At 43.3% G+C, this 18,614-nt stretch overlaps 1 protein-coding gene across 4 annotated transcripts; it reads left to right on the top strand.

Annotated features, from left to right (window-relative positions):
* Positions 1 to 7,654: 7,654 nt before the first annotated feature.
* Positions 7,655 to 18,614, top strand: LOC124696716. 4 transcript variants are annotated; one of them, XM_047229409.1, is made up of 16 exons: positions 7,655 to 7,808; positions 7,903 to 8,054; positions 8,137 to 8,227; positions 9,986 to 10,443; positions 10,534 to 10,611; positions 11,293 to 11,447; positions 12,422 to 12,485; positions 13,304 to 13,371; positions 13,698 to 13,953; positions 14,392 to 14,535; positions 14,642 to 14,748; positions 14,839 to 14,892; positions 14,960 to 15,043; positions 17,295 to 17,458; positions 17,865 to 18,011; positions 18,155 to 18,614. In XM_047229409.1, exons 4-15 carry the CDS (start codon positions 10,107 to 10,109, stop codon positions 18,007 to 18,009), a joined length of 1,656 nt encoding a protein of 551 aa, XP_047085365.1. In that variant the 5' UTR covers positions 7,655 to 7,808; positions 7,903 to 8,054; positions 8,137 to 8,227; positions 9,986 to 10,106; the 3' UTR covers positions 18,010 to 18,011; positions 18,155 to 18,614. The 4 variants fall into 4 exon arrangements, with proteins under 4 accessions (XP_047085365.1, XP_047085360.1, XP_047085372.1 ...); XM_047229404.1 differs by having other exon boundaries at positions 8,133 to 8,227; XM_047229420.1 differs by lacking the exon at positions 7,655 to 7,808 and having other exon boundaries at positions 7,978 to 8,054; positions 8,134 to 8,227.

The raw sequence follows: 18,614 nt of genomic DNA, 5'->3' as shown, positions 1-18,614 counted from the left end.
TAATATACAACATACCTATGGATTGTATCTACAACTCCAAAAAAATTCAGCTCAAAATTTGATCTACACTTGAAGAAACAAAAAAGACAAATCTGACTATGAATAGTGACATATCTGATTGAAATCTAGTTCACACTATTCACACCTAAATTTGTCTTTTTTGGTTCTCTAAGTATATGTCGAATTTGAAGCTGCAATTTTTTGGTCTTGCATATGTAACATACATGTGCCTTGTCATTTTTTTTCATAATATTTTGAACAGGTTTTATGCTTCAAAAAAATTATTCTCATAGATCCTATCTAAAGGGTGATCCTACGTAAGTCTTCCCCCAGTTTTCTCCTATCTTTGTTGTCAAGGCCGCCACAACCTGCATCCTTGGCTGCTCACGGAGGAGCAAAGATGTCGGCCCGAAGAAGAAGAAGACACTGGATGGCCATGTCCTCCTCCCTTCCATGTGCCTTCGCTGGCGCCTCCTCCGGATGAGTCCGTCGTCGCTGGCGCGTACTACATGTGCAAGGTAATTTTCAGGAGATTTTTTTGTTTTGATTTGATTGTCGCACTGGGCAAATAATATATTATCAACAATTTTCAGGAGATTATTTTGTTTTGTTTTGATTGTCCCATTGGGCAAATAATATATTATCAACAATTTTCAGGAGATTTGTTTGTTTTGTTTTGATGGTCACACTGGGAAAATATATTATCAATGTTTTGGATCCGATTATATCGTATTTGTTTGTGCATTGGATAGTGTAGATTCGACGAGTTCACATGCAAATTTTATAAACACCTCTGGTCGAGGGCATAAACCTCTCCCTTGATGGGTTCGAAGTTCATGACTACACCCAAGATGGTGATCTAGACCATCATGGAGGCTGTAACAAATACAAGGCAATGAAGAGGTTGAATAAGCAAAGGAGTATGGGCCCCATATTGACGCAATGGAGTCCCACAATACCGCCTTGGAGGAGCTTAAACTTGTGCTCGAGGAGACGAGGTTGAGGCAAAAGGCCGACTAGATGAAGTCGGAGGCTAACAAGGATATAAGGTGCAAGAGACTCCGGTGATTGTGTGTGACGCTTGTGGGAGCATTTTGATGGACTATCTTTATCTTTATCTTTTTTGTTTGTTATTTTTTTTAGAAACACACGTAGATGCTCACATACACGCGCATACTCTCACCCCTATGAACGCACACACGCACACCCTATCCCTATGAGCACCTTGGAAAACTGAGTTAGCGGATTGGATCTTGAAATTGACGAAGTCACCACAGACGTCTCGCTGTCGACGGGAACGTCGCCTCCCACTGAATGAATACTCCGCCTTTGTGAGACACACATATGTTAAACCTGAGTTTTGAACTGTGGTGGGCTCGGGGTACAACCACCCTCCTAACCATCCAACTTTAGGTTGGTTCTTATTTATTTATATGCTTTTGGACGCTATGATATGGTCATGAATCGTTTGTGATTCTTTTCGAATTATCCTTATTGCTTATGCTATATGGTCAATAACATTTGTGATGATATTTCGTTTGGTTTCTTGACGGATGATACAATTTTTTAAATTCAATCTTCATATGTAAAATAGAGCTTGTATGATGAAATAAATGAAATATGGAGATAACTAAAACATATAGGGGCGGGTCTGACTTTGCATGCGCAGAGACCATAAAAAATGCAAGAGAGCATGCAAACACATTATAGAGGCTGGAGAAACAAGATATTAGAGGTCGCGTCCTTCCAAGCTCCCCCAAACGACGTCGCATTGAACGTTTGCCTTCACTTCGTGCCACGTTTGGGGCGCGTCTCTCCTCGCGCCCCCAAACTTTTTTTACATTAAAATATTTTTTTTTGTTTTTGTTGCATTTTCATTTAAATAGACGGGAGGAACATTATACAAACTAATACATAGTTTAGAACATGATTAAAATATTGTAAAATTAGGATACCAAAATAGTGTAGGTAGGTCGGTTTCACCTTCTTCGCTGCGAAGAAAGAACCCTCTCAGAAAATCCAGCTAGAGAGTGCTCTGTTGTTCTTCGATGCTCTGGAAGAACACACAGAAACCTACACTACTGGCTTCAATTAGCCGGCGACCATCTTCGCTATAAAGAAAGAACACTCGCCATGTTCAATAATCATCGGCCTTTTCATCGTAGATGTGGTAGTGCCGGCGGCAGGACGTGTCATCGAACACCTTCACGCTCATCTCGTCATCGCCTTCGTAGCAGAAGGTGAGAACGCAACCGGCTTGGAGGTCGTGGGAGCGCACAAAATTCTCCCAGCCGGTATGGAGCTACATCTTGCCGCTCCCGTCGAAGAGCACATCCACCGGCCACCGCCAAAAGCCGGAGCGAGCCTCCCGCAGCTGTAGCGTGACCGGTGACGAGGGAACACCTCGGCAATGCCTACGTATTGTAGACTAGGGTTTCGGGAGAGAGCGACGATGGAGATTCCGGGAGCGAGGTTAGGCACACGACGTACCCAGCTTCGGGTCCCCTCGGTGGAGGATCCCTACGTGCTGCTAGCAATCCAGTATATGATCATAGATGTGTTTACAGGGTGCCGCCGTAGGCGGAGCTATGTTGTCTCTATATTGTCTATCCGTTGTCCTCCTTATTTCGGGTGTCCTGGCTAGCTTTATATATGCAACCAGCCTAGGGTTTTACAAGAGTCCTAGTCGACTACTTCTTCGGGTTGCCTTGTTGGGCCTTCTCCATATTGGACCGAGCCGATCCAGGTATACTAATAATGGGTACCCGAAGGGTATGCCCATGTCAGTAGCCCCCGAGTTTATAGGGAAGTCGAAGACTTGCGTAGAAACTCCAAGCATAACCATCTCCAAAGTTGAAGAAATACAAGGCGAGGTCCATGTCGTAGATCATGTGTAGCGTAGATGATGTCGACGATTCTTGAAATTATCGGGTGCGCGGCAGCGCTCCCGATGGGAGTAGCCCCCGAGTCTATGGGTAAGTGCTTGCACTTAGGCATAGACTCAAGTTGTACTACTCGATGAAGAACTTAACTATATTTCTGGAAGAGTTGATGAAATCCATGTGCTCCCGATGGGAGTAGGCTCCACTCGAGTCGTAGAATCGAGTTGAGTCTACAAACCTTAATTGTCGTAGATGCTGTCGAAGTTATCTTTCTATCGGGTGCGCGACCAGCGCTCCCGATGGGAGTAGCCCCCGAGGCTACAGCCAAGTGTTTGCACTTGGGTGTAGGCTCAACTTGCTTTTAATCGACACCAGAATTTTTCCTCTTTCTTGTATCTTATCGGGAGGGTGAACAATACTCTCGATAAGAGTAGCCCCCGAGCCTATGGGCAGGTGCTTGCACCTAGGCATAGGCTCAAGTTGTACTACTCGATAAAGAACTTGACTATATTTCTGGGCGCAGCCCCTCTTTTTATCGACTCCAGGCTGTTGCTATTTTTATTTGACATCCATATCTATATTGTGCAGGGATAATGGTAATTTGGGCTAGTTCATCTGACGGATCAGGTACTAGTTAACTGCTCTAGTGGCAATCCGCAAAAACCTACTTCAAGATCACGTCCCTGGACATGATCCCGGGATACTGGTGTTAACTCGACGAGTGCCGCTTAAGGTCTTACCATTCTGTCGAGTCCCAGTCATGTTTTATCGGGTCCACAGCGCGTCCGCTGGGATATTTCTTCACATCTGTTGATGTGGAAAAAAATAGCAGAGCGCAGTCTTTGGCGATGCCACGCCACACAGGACGGATCCCGGGGTCTTACCTTCGCAGAGTTTTGCGGCATTCAGAGATTATTCGCGACTTTGGCGCTCTGAGAATATTTTGTCAAGTGCCTTGTTCGGCTGATGCAATGACCCATTTTGCGGGTTCTTCTATTTTTCTCTCGGGGCTTGATGAGACAGCCGAATATATTGGTTCTTCTATATTGTCGGGTACATCACCGATGCTCTTGCTCGGAACAATATGACGAGTCAATGGACCCGAAGATTTGTCCACCTTTTTTTTGTTCCTCGTTGATGAAAATATCGTCGAGTTCCTCCTTCAGGAAAATTTCTTCGGGTCCTCTTTGAGGACAATTCTTCGGGTCCTCCCTGAGGACAATTTTTCGGGTTCTCCCTGAGGATAATTTTTCGGGTTCTCCCTGAGGACAATTCTTCTGGTCCTCCCTGAGGACAATTCTTCGGGTCCTCTTTAAAGATAATTCTTCGGGACCTCCTTGAAGATAATTCTTCGGGACCTCCTTGAAGATAATTCTTCGGGACCTCCTTGAAGATATTTCGTCGAGTTCTCCCTGTAAACAATTTCGTCGGGTTCTCTCTTATATACTTTGAATTTTGCTTTCTCCTGCACAAATAAACAAACTTTTTCTATCTTTCCCTTGAATCTCTTTTTCGCATACGATGTCAGATGCTCAGATTCGATGATATGTAAAGTGAATATATGCCACGCAGCCCCCAACTGTCGGGTGCGACGAAAATAAACGATAATCAACTTTGTGCAAAATAAAAGAGCACTTAGCTTTTTGGACACGACGAAGTCGATGCATGATGAAGTCTTCGAGTGTAGATAAGAAATCTAGCCAAAGTAGAAACCACCAAATAGCAAAAATAGATACCACCAAATTGTTGATGAAGAGATAGCTGAGCCCCCGAGCACTGCTAGGGTGATGTCATGATTGTTGCTTAGACGCGGTGTCACAATTGTTACTCGGGGCAAAGTCGTTGTCGATCCCCCCGAGTATTATCCGTGTCGCCGAAAGAAGGCCATTAAGGATGAAATAATGAAGATGAAGTCCGAGATGAAGTACTTGAGATGAATTCATACACCATCAAATATGAATCATATATTGAAGATGAATCCGTCGATAGCATAGAGGATGAATCCATTGACCCGAAAAATCCATTAATAACCATAGAAGATGAATCCGTTGATATCATAGAGGATGAATCCATTGAGCCGAAGAAAATAGTTCCAGTAATAACCATAGAAAAATGAATCCATTGACCCGGAAACGCATCGGGTAATATTGTATAAGAGTAAACCAGTAATAACCATATAGATGAATCCGAATTAATACACTGACCCGAAGAAATAAATCCAGTAATAATCATCGATTATAAATCCACTGACCCAGAAATCCGGCGGGTAGTATTATATTTAGAGGAAACCAATGATAACCCGAAGAAGATAAATCCATTAAGCCGAAGAAAATAAATCCACGGAGCCGAAGAAGATATATCCAGAGCCGGAGAAAATAAATCCATTGGTGTATTTGCGGTAACGATGTAATGACGCCTCCCCGAGTGTCGGGTGTGGTAGAAGTAAATAAATAACCAACTCTTGGAAGAAGAACACTTAGCTTTGTTATTAGATGTGGCGGAATCAATGTGGAAGTAAGTCTTCCGGCAGACAAAGTCGACGAAGCGGATGTAGCCGGTGTAGCAGAGCCATGCGGCGTTTAGCCGAAAATATTTGACACGATGGATTTAACCAACGTGGAGGAGAAATTGTTCGAGTTCGCGGCGGGCGAGCCCCCCGGTGAGGTGAATGCGCGTTTGTCGGATTTAACGGCAGGCGAGCCCCGGAGCATGCGACTGCACGCGGCGAAATAATCGAAGCTTGTTCCGATCTGAAGTTGTACTGGAGCGCAAAATCTGCGGACAAATAACAGCACGAGCCGACAAAATATTTGGTTGAAATATATTTGCAAAAAATAGTTAACTGGAAATATAGCACCTCTTGATTTTTGTGTCGGGTAGTCATTGTCAATGAACTTGTAATTTTCACTCTGAAACTGAGATGGTTGCCCGTCTAATTTTATCCCATGTAAGGAGCAAAGGTTGATCAGTATGTCTGAAATTGGGATCCTGCCAAACCGTTGTCTGTACAAGATAACTTTTGTCCTTGGCTTGAAAATTCACGTCCACGCACAGCCTGCTGATGTTTCTTTTCTTTGCTCCACATTAAGCGTACTAGATTGATTTGATCGGGCGAGCTGCATGTGGCCGGGTGTTGCACGTGGTTGAGCTGCACGCCTCCAGATACATGTGATAACTTCCTTTGTTCTTCATGTGGTCGAGCTCGCAACTGATCTATCCACGATCGCGGGAATTTCTGGACGTGCCGCCGATGAATAGCCAGATGCGTTTTTGCAATCGAAGACGATGAGAGATCCCTGGATCTGGCCACGACCCGCGAGTCACGCTTGACCCGATCGTTGTGCCCTCGTACGCGAAAAATTTCGACCGGCGAGCAGATGTAGTAGTTGATGACGAACTTGATGATTTTCTGTTCGGATGTGATGATGAACTTGATGGATCCCGCCCGGATGACAAAATCCAGTCGTCGCAATTCCCACAGACGGCGCCAATTGACGAGGGAACACCTCGGCAATGCCTACGTATTGTAGACTAGGGTTTCGGGAGAGAGCGACGATGGAGATTCCGGGAGCGAGGTTAGGCACACGACGTACCCAGCTTCGGGTCCCCTCGGTGGAGGATCCCTACGTGCTCGCTAGCAATCCAGTATATGATCATAGATGTGTTTACAGGGTGCCGCCGTAGGCGGAGCTATGTTGTCTCTATATTGTCTATCCGTTGTCCTCCTTATTTCGGGTGTCCTGGCTAGCTTTATATATGCAACCAGCCTAGGGTTTTACAAGAGTCCTAGTCGACTACTTCTTCGGGTTGCCTTGTTGGGCCTTCTCCATATTGGGCCGAGCCGATCCAGGTATACCAATAATGGGTACCCGAAGGGTATGCCCATGTCAACCGGCTCGTTGCTGGCGACGAAATCACCAAACTTGTCCGGTAGCCTCTGGATGCCAAGTGGGTAGCCATTGAGGACGATGATGAGCTCGAACTTCCACTCCTCGGAAGACAACGAAGGCGCAGGCGACGACGAACCTTGTAGACATTGCTGCTCTAGCGCGGTCGCAGTCGTGGCGGCCAAGCCTGCGACCTTGACCTCGACCTCGACCAGCCATGGAGCGGCCCACGACCTCGAATCCTTGAGATGGTGGAGGTTAGGGTAGGGGATTGCGGTGCTAGGGTTTATGTGAGGGGCGATACACGAGCACCCCTTTTTATACGCCGGAGGGAGGCAGCAGAGCGGTGGCGCGCATTAACGCCGACACGGAGAGCTAAGCGCGACGAGACGTGTCGTTGCGCCTATGTGGAAACTGCACCACCGCTGCGCGCCATTTACTTTCGTAGAGAGGTAGGCGACAGTTGCGCTTCGTTTCATGTGTCACGCGTCGGGCTCGCCACTCCCCGCCTCGCTTTTCGCTCTGTCCGGGACGCCCGCAGCGTCCCCTGTGGAACAGGATGACCTCAGGGAGTCGGACACCATATTGGGCCACTCTGAGCGAACTTTAGGGCGTGCGGCTGGGGCTGGGGCTGGTTATATGTCCGGCGCGTCCCAAAAAGCTTTGTGGGCAGCTTTGAGAGAGACGACTCGAGATGCTCTTATAGTTGTTGGAGGAGGGTGGATGGAGGTTGAAGAAAAGAAGGAGCCGTCGGATTGAGATCCCACCACCACCACCTGCGTTTTTGGACTTTCACACTCGAGGTCGAGGGTCCCCAAAGTAGTAAAAACTATCCGGCTGAGATCCAGGCTTGTGACCGCTGCCGTCGTCCATCTTTCTCCCAAATCCCAAACCGGCGCGGCGAGGCCCAGATTTTCGCCGGCGCCACCGTCGCACCTTGCCTCACTCCACCGAGGCACGCCGCCACCTCCGTCGTCCCCTCTGCTGGGTTGGCGCGGAGTGGGGATCCGAGGTCCAGCCGGACTCATCTTCTCCATTGGTAAGCCCTCCCTTTCCTCCTCAGATTTGATCTGCTCTCTTCTCGTCTTCGCTGCGACCAATCCAACCCAATTCTCCCTCCATCCACCTCGCAGGATCCTCCTCCCTCTACATCGCCACCTCCCTCCCTGATCCCATCCGCCGCCATCTAGTGTCCCTGCGTCTCCAGATCAAGATCTAGACGGACGCCAACTCGCCTTGGAAGCTCGTGCTGCCGCGATCCCTCCGGCTCCCCGTCGACCTCCAGGTAACCTCCCCTTCTGCCTGATCTCTTCTCTCCCAATCTCTTCGTTTCTTCTCCTATTTAATCTTTTCTTTTAAACAGGCAGCCACAACAACCTTCAGCTTCAACCGAGGCAGCTGCCCAACTCTAGCTCCTTGTCTCCCTCAGTTGTGGTGCATAGGCACCCGGTGCATTAGGTAGGTTTATTTTTGAAACAGCCCTTGTGTGGGCAGGTAAATTGTCCATCAGGTTTGGTGCATTTCTGAATGTGACGACCTTGATATCCAAGTGAGTTCAGATTTTCTTTTGCTAGTTTCTTCCCGTCCATTGGTGAATGCAGACGTAGACTGACTAGATTCCATTAGTTAATAGCAGCCGATCAAACTTGATTGTAATGCTCGTTTCAGACTCCTATACTTGGTTCCTGGAAAATAAATACAGGTTACTGAATTGTGTGTCTGATGAAACTTGATTGTAATGTTGTTTATCTGATGGTTGGTGAATTGTGTGTCTGCTCCATGGTTCTAAAATAATGACTCACTTAGCCCTCGACTATGCACCCTGTAGTTGAATAATACAGTGTTGCAACACTAGATGGTCAATTAATATAGTGCCAAAAAGTCAGACAACCGTACAAGACAGACATTATTCATAGCACCAATGGGAGGACATTTTTCTGAATATTGGTTGTTTTATGTGGTGCCTGCCTATCGGATGTTATTCATGCATTTAAATTAGGCACAGTCCCGACTCATCTTACCTATACATCTAACTATGAATGCTAATCCTGGGCTATAAATGTATGATAATATATTGCTTCTTTCTTTTTTCTTGCTCGATCCTTCATGAATTCTTGTTTGCTTGCCTAGTGGTGGTAGGCTGATTGATTGTTTCTTAGAAAATATATTTAACTTATTTAACTTAAGCACATGATTGAGATTCTCCTTTGTGATGTAGCAGTCTACCATTTGCAACTTATTTACTAACTTATTTAAACTCTGGAACTTGTATTTATTAAGTTGATGCATTTATGTTTTATGGACTAGAACTTTGGAACTTGGATGATATGTGGATTATGATCTATGTTTCAGTATTTTGTAGACTGTTTTAAGGTCAAAAATTATGACAAATACTTGTTGCAATCATGTGATGCATGCGTTTTTATTTTAGTCCATGGAAGCCATTTACAAATTCAATATTGTATTCTACTGTCATTTGCAATTCCTGTGGCAACCAAACAAGTGTCCATTTCTGGAATTACAATGTAAATGAAATGAATACATGTATTCATTTCAAAATGCTACAAATGAAAGGAAAGCGTGGCTTCCAAACGACTTCTTAGTGTAAATGCGTCCATTGCTGGTAATTTTGCCCTCACCCGAGCGCCCGACGTTCTCCTCCTTCAACCGTCTCCCGCAGCCCTTGCCACGGAGGAGTCCGCGAGCTGCCACTGGATCCAGCATCTCTGTCGACCTGACCATCGGGGCTGCTCCCAGATCCGAGCTGCCCTGATGTGTGGTAGATTTCAGATTGGCATGGTGCTTTGAGTTGATTGAGCTGATCACCTTTATGTTCAAAGGCATTGTCATTCAGGATCATCACAAACATGATATATGCAGCATAATTTGAACCCAAGGCAGCTCCTAGGCAACTAAAGGGTATTATGGTTTGTCCTGGTTTCCGTTTGAACATCAAGTGTATTAGTTAGTGCCAGAAATACCTGTAGGGCAAATTTACAATTGATAATCGGCTCGCAGGTTAAACAAACAGAAGTTTCTCTACCTGGAAATTTTTGCAAAGGCTTTGTTAATTCTGGGGAAAATCACAGTTCTCCTGTTTATGGAGAGAATTTAGATTTGTTTAGAAATTATTTGACTTGGAGAAAATCCTCCCGGCTGAGTTACCGTTGCAGTTTGATGATATTAACCATAATTTTAATCATGATGAACCTGCAGGTGGACTGTATCATTGGTTATCAGCCACAGCTTTAGAAGACGATGTATCTCGTGGGCCTATTCATTCTCGATCGGCCGGTTGAAATTTGTTGAATTGAACAAGGTTACCTGGTCTGGTGATATGTCACTCAGACTTCCACTTCCGCAAGGGCTCTCCTTTTTCAAAAGTGTTGGGTGGTTCGAGGATAGTAAGGTTGACGCTGCTGCCAAACAGCAGCTGTCTCCGAAGTTTAAACTCCAGACAGATAAGGAGGTGTACAGACCTGGTGATTCAGTTACCGCGACTATAGAAATCTGTAGCCCCACCAGTTTAAACGATGATGCGGGAACGGTGTCGGGCGAAGATATCCCATCTCTCTTGGTAGATGGGCTATCATTTGAACTTAAAGGAATTGAGAAGTTGGATAGTCAATGGTTCTCTGTTCCAAAGCCCTTACCAGGGTCTAAGCAAAGGAGAGGTACAGTCTAGCTATAATATGTGAATAATTGATCCATGCATCTTTTATTTTATGTCTGATAATCCAATGGTGTTGTGTTTGGTAACATAGGTGAATATTTGTTTTTGGATTGTTCGGCGCCATCATTAGTCTCTAAAGTAATAATTGCTTCGGGGCAAACAAAAACATGTAAGTTGTCTCTTGTTTTGGAGGATTAATGGAGGTCTAATACCGCACTTATGTGATGTCCATTCCTAGATTGCTTGAAACATAAATATTGTTCATATGCTTTACCTGCATTATTGCCTAGTAGTGTACAAATGCTGGTGTAATACAGTAAATGGAATTTCCTTTAGTCCCTCCGATCCATAATAAGTGTCTGGTGCCTAGTATTCTATGCTTTACCTGCATTCTATGCTTTCCTTGTATTTGATTTTAACTACTCCCTCAGTCCCTCCGATCCATAATAAGTGTCTGGTGCCTAGTTCAAATTTGAGCTAATTTGAACTAAAACCCCGACACTTATTATGGATCGGAGGGAGTAATAGTTATCGATCTATACATGTCTTTGTTTTTCGCATTACCTTAAAGTCAAACTTTAAGCATCCATGATTCTGCATGTGAAGTCAAACAAGAATACAGTATTGGCTATAGCTGGGTAATGACTATGAGGATTTAGGGATACGGCACATCACACATGCATGTTTCTCCGACACTTTATGATCGTTGGTTCCTGTTTGGCCTAGGATCTTCAGCGGATAGCGGAAAATTGTCTCCTGTTAACCTGCTAGCTTAACTAAACTCCCTCGCGTAGGATTTACAATCTTTTTTTAGAAATTGTAACTCAGCTGAAAAATAAACCTTCTGCAGATATTGTACGTCTTGAGCTCCCGAAGATTTTACCACCATCATATAGGGGAATCAGTATTCGGTATATTTATTATGTTAGGAGTACATTGTCTGGGAGATTGATTGAGAGTAATGGAGATCAAACTAAAGGCCATGTAAATAGTGCCATTCAGTTGGTGAGTTTTCTTCTTTCAGTTGACATAAAATTGAACTCCTGAAGTTCAGATATTCTGTACCGAAATATTTTAACTTTTTGATATGGTAACGATCCATACTTTCATTGGTAATTTTTATTATTCTCCAAACTTAGTGCTCTAGCCAGTGATTTGTGAAGTACTTCTAGTGCATGTTTAGTACAAGTCTAGTGGGATCATTTTGGATCTAATGTTCTAACTATCCGAGAAAGGAAATGTACTTAGAACAAAAGGCATTGTTTAGATATAGATATTTGATTTTAGCAGAAGATATGAAAACCAAGTAAATACCGTGCAAAACGGGGCGTGGCTGCTCAATCCTTGACCAATTATCCATACAACCTTCTATCCAATGGATACTCTTTAAGTCAAGTTTACTGAAGTGTTAAGACATACAGGTCTAACTAAATGATCTTGCTTAAGTTTCAAAAACATTCTTCACAATAACGTTTTATGCCTGGGGATTTAGCGCATGAGAACCTGTAGACCCAACGTACGACAGAAAGACATTGACTGATCTTAGTTCTAGGCTTCTAGCTCAACCTGGCCTGTAGGACCAGAAGAATGCGATGATAATTTCTTTTATTTTGGTTCATCATGTATGTGCGCCTCCGTTATATTGTAATGGGAGGCAGCATCAGGCTTCTGTATGTTTGAGCATTATATGTTCCATCTGTTTCTCTATCTCACAAGAAACGCTATGGCTAATGTTAGTTTTTGCATCTTCTTAAAGAGAGCCTGATCGTTAATGTTTTTCCATGCTTCTTAAGCTAGCCTTGAGCAGAGTTTGTTAAAAGTTCTTACTGTACTGAAAAATGCAACTTGATACATTTTTCTTATTTGCTAGCATCATGTTCTACTTCATACCCAGTCTGTCATGCAATTATCCAAGTCTCAAGCATAATAATTAAGTCACATCTCAGAAGGATGGCTTAAAATTGGTTTTGTTTCTGTAGGAAGCTCGAGTCCCTTTACAGATATGTGTTTCCCAGAAAAGCAGCAACTTACTTGATGAAGAAGGTCAGTAATGTGAATGCAATAATTTGCGCTGCACTTAAACCACTCTGTGTTACTTCTCTGCTGATTTTCAAAAGTATGTTGTTGATTAAACTATTTTTCTATTAAGTATTATGACTCATTCACTGAAGCATGCGTGCTTATTCTCTAGAGTTACGGACTTCGCTTGATCCTTGATGTAATATCTGGTGCATATTTTTCTATCAAACTAAAAGCAATACATTAAATCTGCAGGGGTGCTATCTATTTTTTTTTGCCAAGGTTGAAAATAATTACGGGTATACGTAACTACCATCATATTCTCAATGATGAAGCCCTTTTTTGCATACACACCGTCTTCTCTATGCATTAATGAATCATATAGTCTGTATTGCTACATCCACTCCTCAGAGTTCTTGCTGTGATTGTTAGCCATAATGATCCTTTCAAAGTTTTCATACAGCATCACATCTTTGTTCTGTTGGTACGACTTTTTTGTGCTTTGTGTGAAAAATGATGTCATAACACCTTGTCCTTAGTGGCACACAAGTGATTTTGTGCAACACGGACACTCTTTAAGTCAATTCCAGTTCCACCGGGGTCCCTCTAGGTGGATGAATTCGAGTGGTTGCCTCTTTTACGAAAATACTTGTAGCTTTCTATTTTTCATGAAAATCTACATACACGACAGGCTTTTTAAATAACTACTGGAGACTGACAACACACTCCTCAATTAACATGGAGATTCAAAACAACAAAGGATTGCTGCAGACACAAATCTAGTAATACTAAAGTATTTACCATGTTATCATCAGCAATGCTAAACTGTTTGCATATCTCAGGGAGTTTCCCACTCTCAGTTGAGCAACTGAGCATATTTTGGAGGGAAAAAGATGAAGATTCGGAATGGGTTAGTCCTTATTTAGCTTCTAACCCATTTCTCAGATTCATGACACTTAATTATGTTTTATCTGTTTCTTACACGTTTCTTGTATGAGTTTGTTTCTATGGGGATGTCTTGTATGATTTGTCCATAGTCATCTGTATCAGTACTCAGCAGATCTGTATTTGGTAGTTTTATCAACTGATGAAAATGTTAGTAGGAACTGAACTGTTCTCCAACATTTGATATTTTTCATCTATGTGTAGCCAGCAATTTATTGACTAAATCATGTTAATCAGTGATATCCATGATTGCTGATTGAACCCATGCGGACCTATATCCTCTTATTGCAGATCAGAGCAAATGATAATACTGATCTAGAAGAAGGATATGATAGTTCAAAAGATGAAGTTTCATCGGTTTCCTCATACAACCCTTCCAAATCAAATACGGAATTCCCCCTCAGGAACTCAACATCCACACACTCGCTGTCATCACGTCTCTCCACCAATGAAGCATTGTATTCTCAGGGAGAGGGCTCCACTTTCCCATCATATAGTGCCATTCCTCGATTGTCAGTGTCCGAGATTTCAGACGATCATGGTGGAGGTAAAGAGTGAACCTTATAGTTATTGTGGGGTTGTGCGAGAGCTGCAATACTCACAAGGAAATACCACCTTCAAAATGCTGTCATCTTTCGTTCTATAGGATTTATCTTCTTCCTTGTGTCTACTTTTTTTTTTTACTTTTCGTTTAACAAGGACTTTTCTAGTGATCCTCACCTTTTCAAATAAAACTTTTTTTTTGAGGTATCTCATGTTTTTTAACCAGATTTATTCTCCTTCCATTTCACAATGAAATAACAAGTGTTATATTAGTCCAGTTTCCATGAGAATGCTACCTATTTGTCTTTTCCATAAAAGAGTCAGGGTTCTGTATGAACAAATTTTATGAGCATGTGTAAATGTCTTATGTTAAATATATTATTATATCAGATGGCCTTATACTTTCACTGTGGGTGTTTAATGAAGTAATTGGTACAAACAGGAATGGTGTCACCTCTAAGGAAGCTAGATCATCTGCATTTAGATCACCCTCCACCAAACGGTCAAAGGTTTTCTTTAGATTCCGATAGACCAAAAGATGATGTTGGACTCCCTCTCACACCAAAACATGTTGAACCGTCTGGATGTAAGCCACCATGCCTTTTAGTTTATCACTTCTCCTGTTGTAAATTTATATGCTGTGTGACCAAAGTCGGTTTCCAATGCTTAGTTGCCATTCCAATGTTTTGCAGCAGAAGGCTTTATGAGAGGAAGATCATACAATATACGAATAGATGATCAAGTCTTGCTTCGTTTCTCACCGAAGAATTCTGACTCAACTTATTACTTTGGTGATATGGTATTCTAATTAGCCTTATTATATTATGCTTGTTACTGGTTTACTGTTTTATTGTTGATGAAGTTAATTTTCTGAGTTTACTGGTTGCAGATTGGTGGAGCACTTACTTTTTTCCATGGAACTGGAATACGTAGATGCCTAGAGGTAAAATACCAAGCTTCATGAATTATTATGTATTGAATTGGGATTAACTAGTTATGGTGCTTCACAGGTATCTGTAACCTTGGAAACATCAGAGACAATTAATCCTCGTGTAATACATCCTTCAAGAAGGGTCTCACCCACAATAACCAAGGTATCCTTTCTGCAACTACAGGGGTATCTGCCATTTGTGCATGGAGTCTGATTAGTACATTGTACCTGGTGTTATTTGCTGGAATTAATTTTGATGTGTGCCATTCCGAAGTACCTTATCTTGATAAATGGTACTATGAAGTTCCGCCTTCAATAGATTGCACTGCAAAATCACTGTATTCAAAAATGCTGCCATCCTTCTTATTTCACATGTTTTGGATGCAAACACCCTCATCTTTTATTGTGGTGTTGGCCGATGTGGGCAAAAGGGGTTACCCTCATGCGGTTCATTGTAGCTGGAGCTGGTCTGCTACCATCATCCTCTTCAGACACAAAGTTGTTAAACGCATGGACAGGGTGAAGTTGCCATCTTCACCTTGAATCCAAAGTTGGACGCAGCATGAATCGCACCATATCTGCGATGTAATTGAGCTGCCACCTCCATGAATTGATTATTTACTGGGCAGGAGCTTGCAGATGTGGTCATCCTTTTACATCCCCACCACTAGACATGAACATCCGCTATCTTCCTGGTAATTTTTTTTTTGAAAGGGGGGCAAAAGCTTTGCCCCAATCCATTAATTAAGAAGAGAATTGCCCAGTTAATTACCGGGAAACTGGACGGAAAGACCGTTACAACGACACCACCAACAACCACAAACACCAGCAACACCTACAACACAACAGACTACTCCCAACCCAAGCAACTCCTACAACCATAAAAATTACAGAGAAAATACATCCATCAACCAACTGCGGCCTCCTTTCTTGTGGCGCCACTTTTCCTGCTTCTGCTTCTGAGGTACTCTATCACCTTCTGGATTTTGCCACTCGAAGACTTATCCTCTAGGAGGCGAGCAATCTCCTTGCTAGATCCGGGGCTAGCCGCCTCCAACCTGGCAAGAAGGTCACCAAGCTCCCTAGCAAAGAGCGCATCAGAGTTAGGTGCCAAAGCGCTTGACTCGATGACCTTATCGCCACAACGGCTTGCCTCCACCGGTGGTGGTGTGGAAGCCACCTCCGAAGTCACAAGCGAGTCCACCTGCAAGTGAACCATCGATAGAGGAGGGGAGAGGCCCTCACACAGCTCCTGCAGGTCGGGCATGATCTGGATCACAGGCATGATCACATCGATGTCCTCGCACTTAGAGCCAACTAGCACATCAGGTTGGGGCGACGTGGAGGCCCGAGGGGAGAAACAACCAAAGAAGCATTCCTCCCCAACCATATCTGTCTCCACATGGGCCGTGTCATCAATGGCTTCATCACCAGCCTTTGACGCCACCGCAGCGACTACATCATCATCAACAACCACAGGCGACTCCTGCTCAGAGGACTCATGCCTAGAGGACTCACATGAAGCAAACAAGTCTGCATGCCCCACAGACTCGGTAACACGCGCCAGTAAAAGCTTCAATTTAGTCATCTCATCACGCAAAGGACGAGCCACATCTTCGACGCGGGCATTGACAAGCTGAACAAGCTCTGTGTGCAGCAAGGCAAACTGGGAATGCAAAGCAGAGTCCAAACTGATGTTGGTGTTAAAATCTTTGCAACACCGAGAAGGGGACCTATGCGGCACCACCACACTCAACGACGAGCGGCCGACCACCTCAGCCCAACTACGGGTTAGCGAAGGGGACCTAGGCTTCCTGGTAATTATCACTCGTCTGCTCAGGTGGCTTTTTGGAGCAGGCTGTTGTGCTCGCAGGCCCGCCAGCCAGCATTCAAGGCTCAACCTCCTCGGTGTGGGTGCTGATGTTTGGTGCTCTCTGAACCAAATGCCACCAGGAGCTGCCTGAGGTTGGATGTGCCCATTGGTAGGTGTGAAAGCATAACCTGCCATGGATGAAAGAGAGTTAGTAAAAGGAAGAAGGAATGGTATTATTGTCCACGATTAGTGGAACATGTAGCCTGATGATACCTTTCCTAATTTATCGACTTTGTAGTGGCACTTTTCACAGCCATCACTTTGTTTTTTAATATTGAGAAAATATAAAAGGAAAATGGGCTAATGACGTCAAACATTCACATGATAATTCATGCCCTAATGATCAAGACATAATTTAATAAGAACTCTTTTTATTTTACTTTATGGTGATGGCAATAATAAACATATCCCAACAATATCAGATGTCATGAGTCTTACTAGCTTATTATTCAAGTAGCTTGGTCTATTTGAATATTGACTTCTATCTGTAGAACACCAATACCTGTTTTATTTTGTGATCCAACGTTGACTCTGTGAACAGGTACACAGTGAACATCATGAAGTTGTTGCAGATCTTCATCAGACGAGCTTTCTCTTTTCCGTTCCTATTGACGGACCAATGTCATTTGCTACTTCAAAGGTCTCTGTACAGTGGTCCCTTAGATTTGAGTTCTTCACAACCCCTGCAGGAATGGACCCATCTAGGTATGTAACATGATGATTTATTGGAGTCGATTTGTGTTTACTATTACTCTTTCGATGTAGATGTGTTCACCACAAGATGTTTCAGTCTCCGATACATTATTTTGATAATATGCCTACAAGTAGTAAGAAGATATATAACATATAAGACTTGCAAGAGAAATACAAAATATTATTCATGGATGCTCAATCCATGTATTTTTAGACGTATTAGGGGTCAAAGTTTTAAAACATTGACTACACACAAGCTATGCACAACTTATGTTTATAACCGTTAACCAGTTCCTTCAGAGATATTGTTACTTTCGTAATGTTTAGCAAGTATGTTAGAAGCGTTGTATGGTATTGGTTAAGTGTGAATATTCCGGTCGCTAGCTTTGAGTTGGCAATTCTTGTCTCTCTTTGGCAGGTATGAGCATCCACTTCTTGTTGAGAAAAGGGAGAAGGGGGACTGGGTCCTCCCAATAACAGTTTATGCACCTCCACAACGTAGACGAGCTACTCATGGAAGAAACGATAGATCTGTGTTAGTTGGAAATCTGTTCAACTCTTGAAGGTACGCAATGTTTAACCACTGCTACCAGAGTATTTTTGAAGTCACTAGGTTTTTTTTTACTAATGCAATAATGTCCGTTATTTTCCCAACTGTATTCAAGCCACTAATCTGAATATCTAACCCTCCTCCTGTCTTCATTTCAGATTCACAAGTGGCTGCTGTTATTTGAAAATCAGTAGCAGGTTTGTATCTGTGGACCTCTGGTGAGTATTATATGTAGTTCAGCATGCACACCTGGACCCAGGCCCGTACGTGTAAAATACCTATAAAAGGATAAAGAACACATTGAGTGAGGGGAAACTTGGGTTACACAAATAGTCTGTGATGTATATAGCTCATCAACAGAGAACAGACCAGCAACTGCTGCATTTGCACTTGATTTAAGTGAGGCGGCACCGGTAGTGCAAGATACTATACCATACGAACCATTAGCGCATCCAGTGTCACCGCGACATCGAATTTGTACCTGCTCTACGGATGGACTGATTTTTTGGGGGTGCCCAATTAGGTATTTACACCCTTGCGGTTGGTTACATGTACCTGGGATATCTTCCCTGTAATTACATTGTTTTGCGGAAACCATATACAGTACTTGATTGTGCA

This window comes from Lolium rigidum, chromosome 1, assembly GCF_022539505.1.
Source record: "Lolium rigidum isolate FL_2022 chromosome 1, APGP_CSIRO_Lrig_0.1, whole genome shotgun sequence".
Taxonomy (NCBI): Eukaryota; Viridiplantae; Streptophyta; class Magnoliopsida; order Poales; family Poaceae; genus Lolium; species Lolium rigidum.
Note: the sequence above shows the minus strand (reverse complement) of the source record. Positions and strands in the feature narration are given on the sequence as shown.

Excerpts from the sequence above, each read along its gene's own strand:
- LOC124696716 (XM_047229416.1), top strand. The coding sequence starts at position 10,107 with ATGTCACTCAGACTTCCACTTCCGCAAGGGCTCTCCTTTTTCAAAAGT. Across the intron at positions 14,893-14,959 it reads GAATACGTAGATGCCTAGAG|GTATCTGTAACCTTGGAAAC; the intron begins GTAAAATACCAA and ends GGTGCTTCACAG. Across the intron at positions 15,044-17,294 it reads TCTCACCCACAATAACCAAG|GTACACAGTGAACATCATGA; the intron begins GTATCCTTTCTG and ends CTCTGTGAACAG.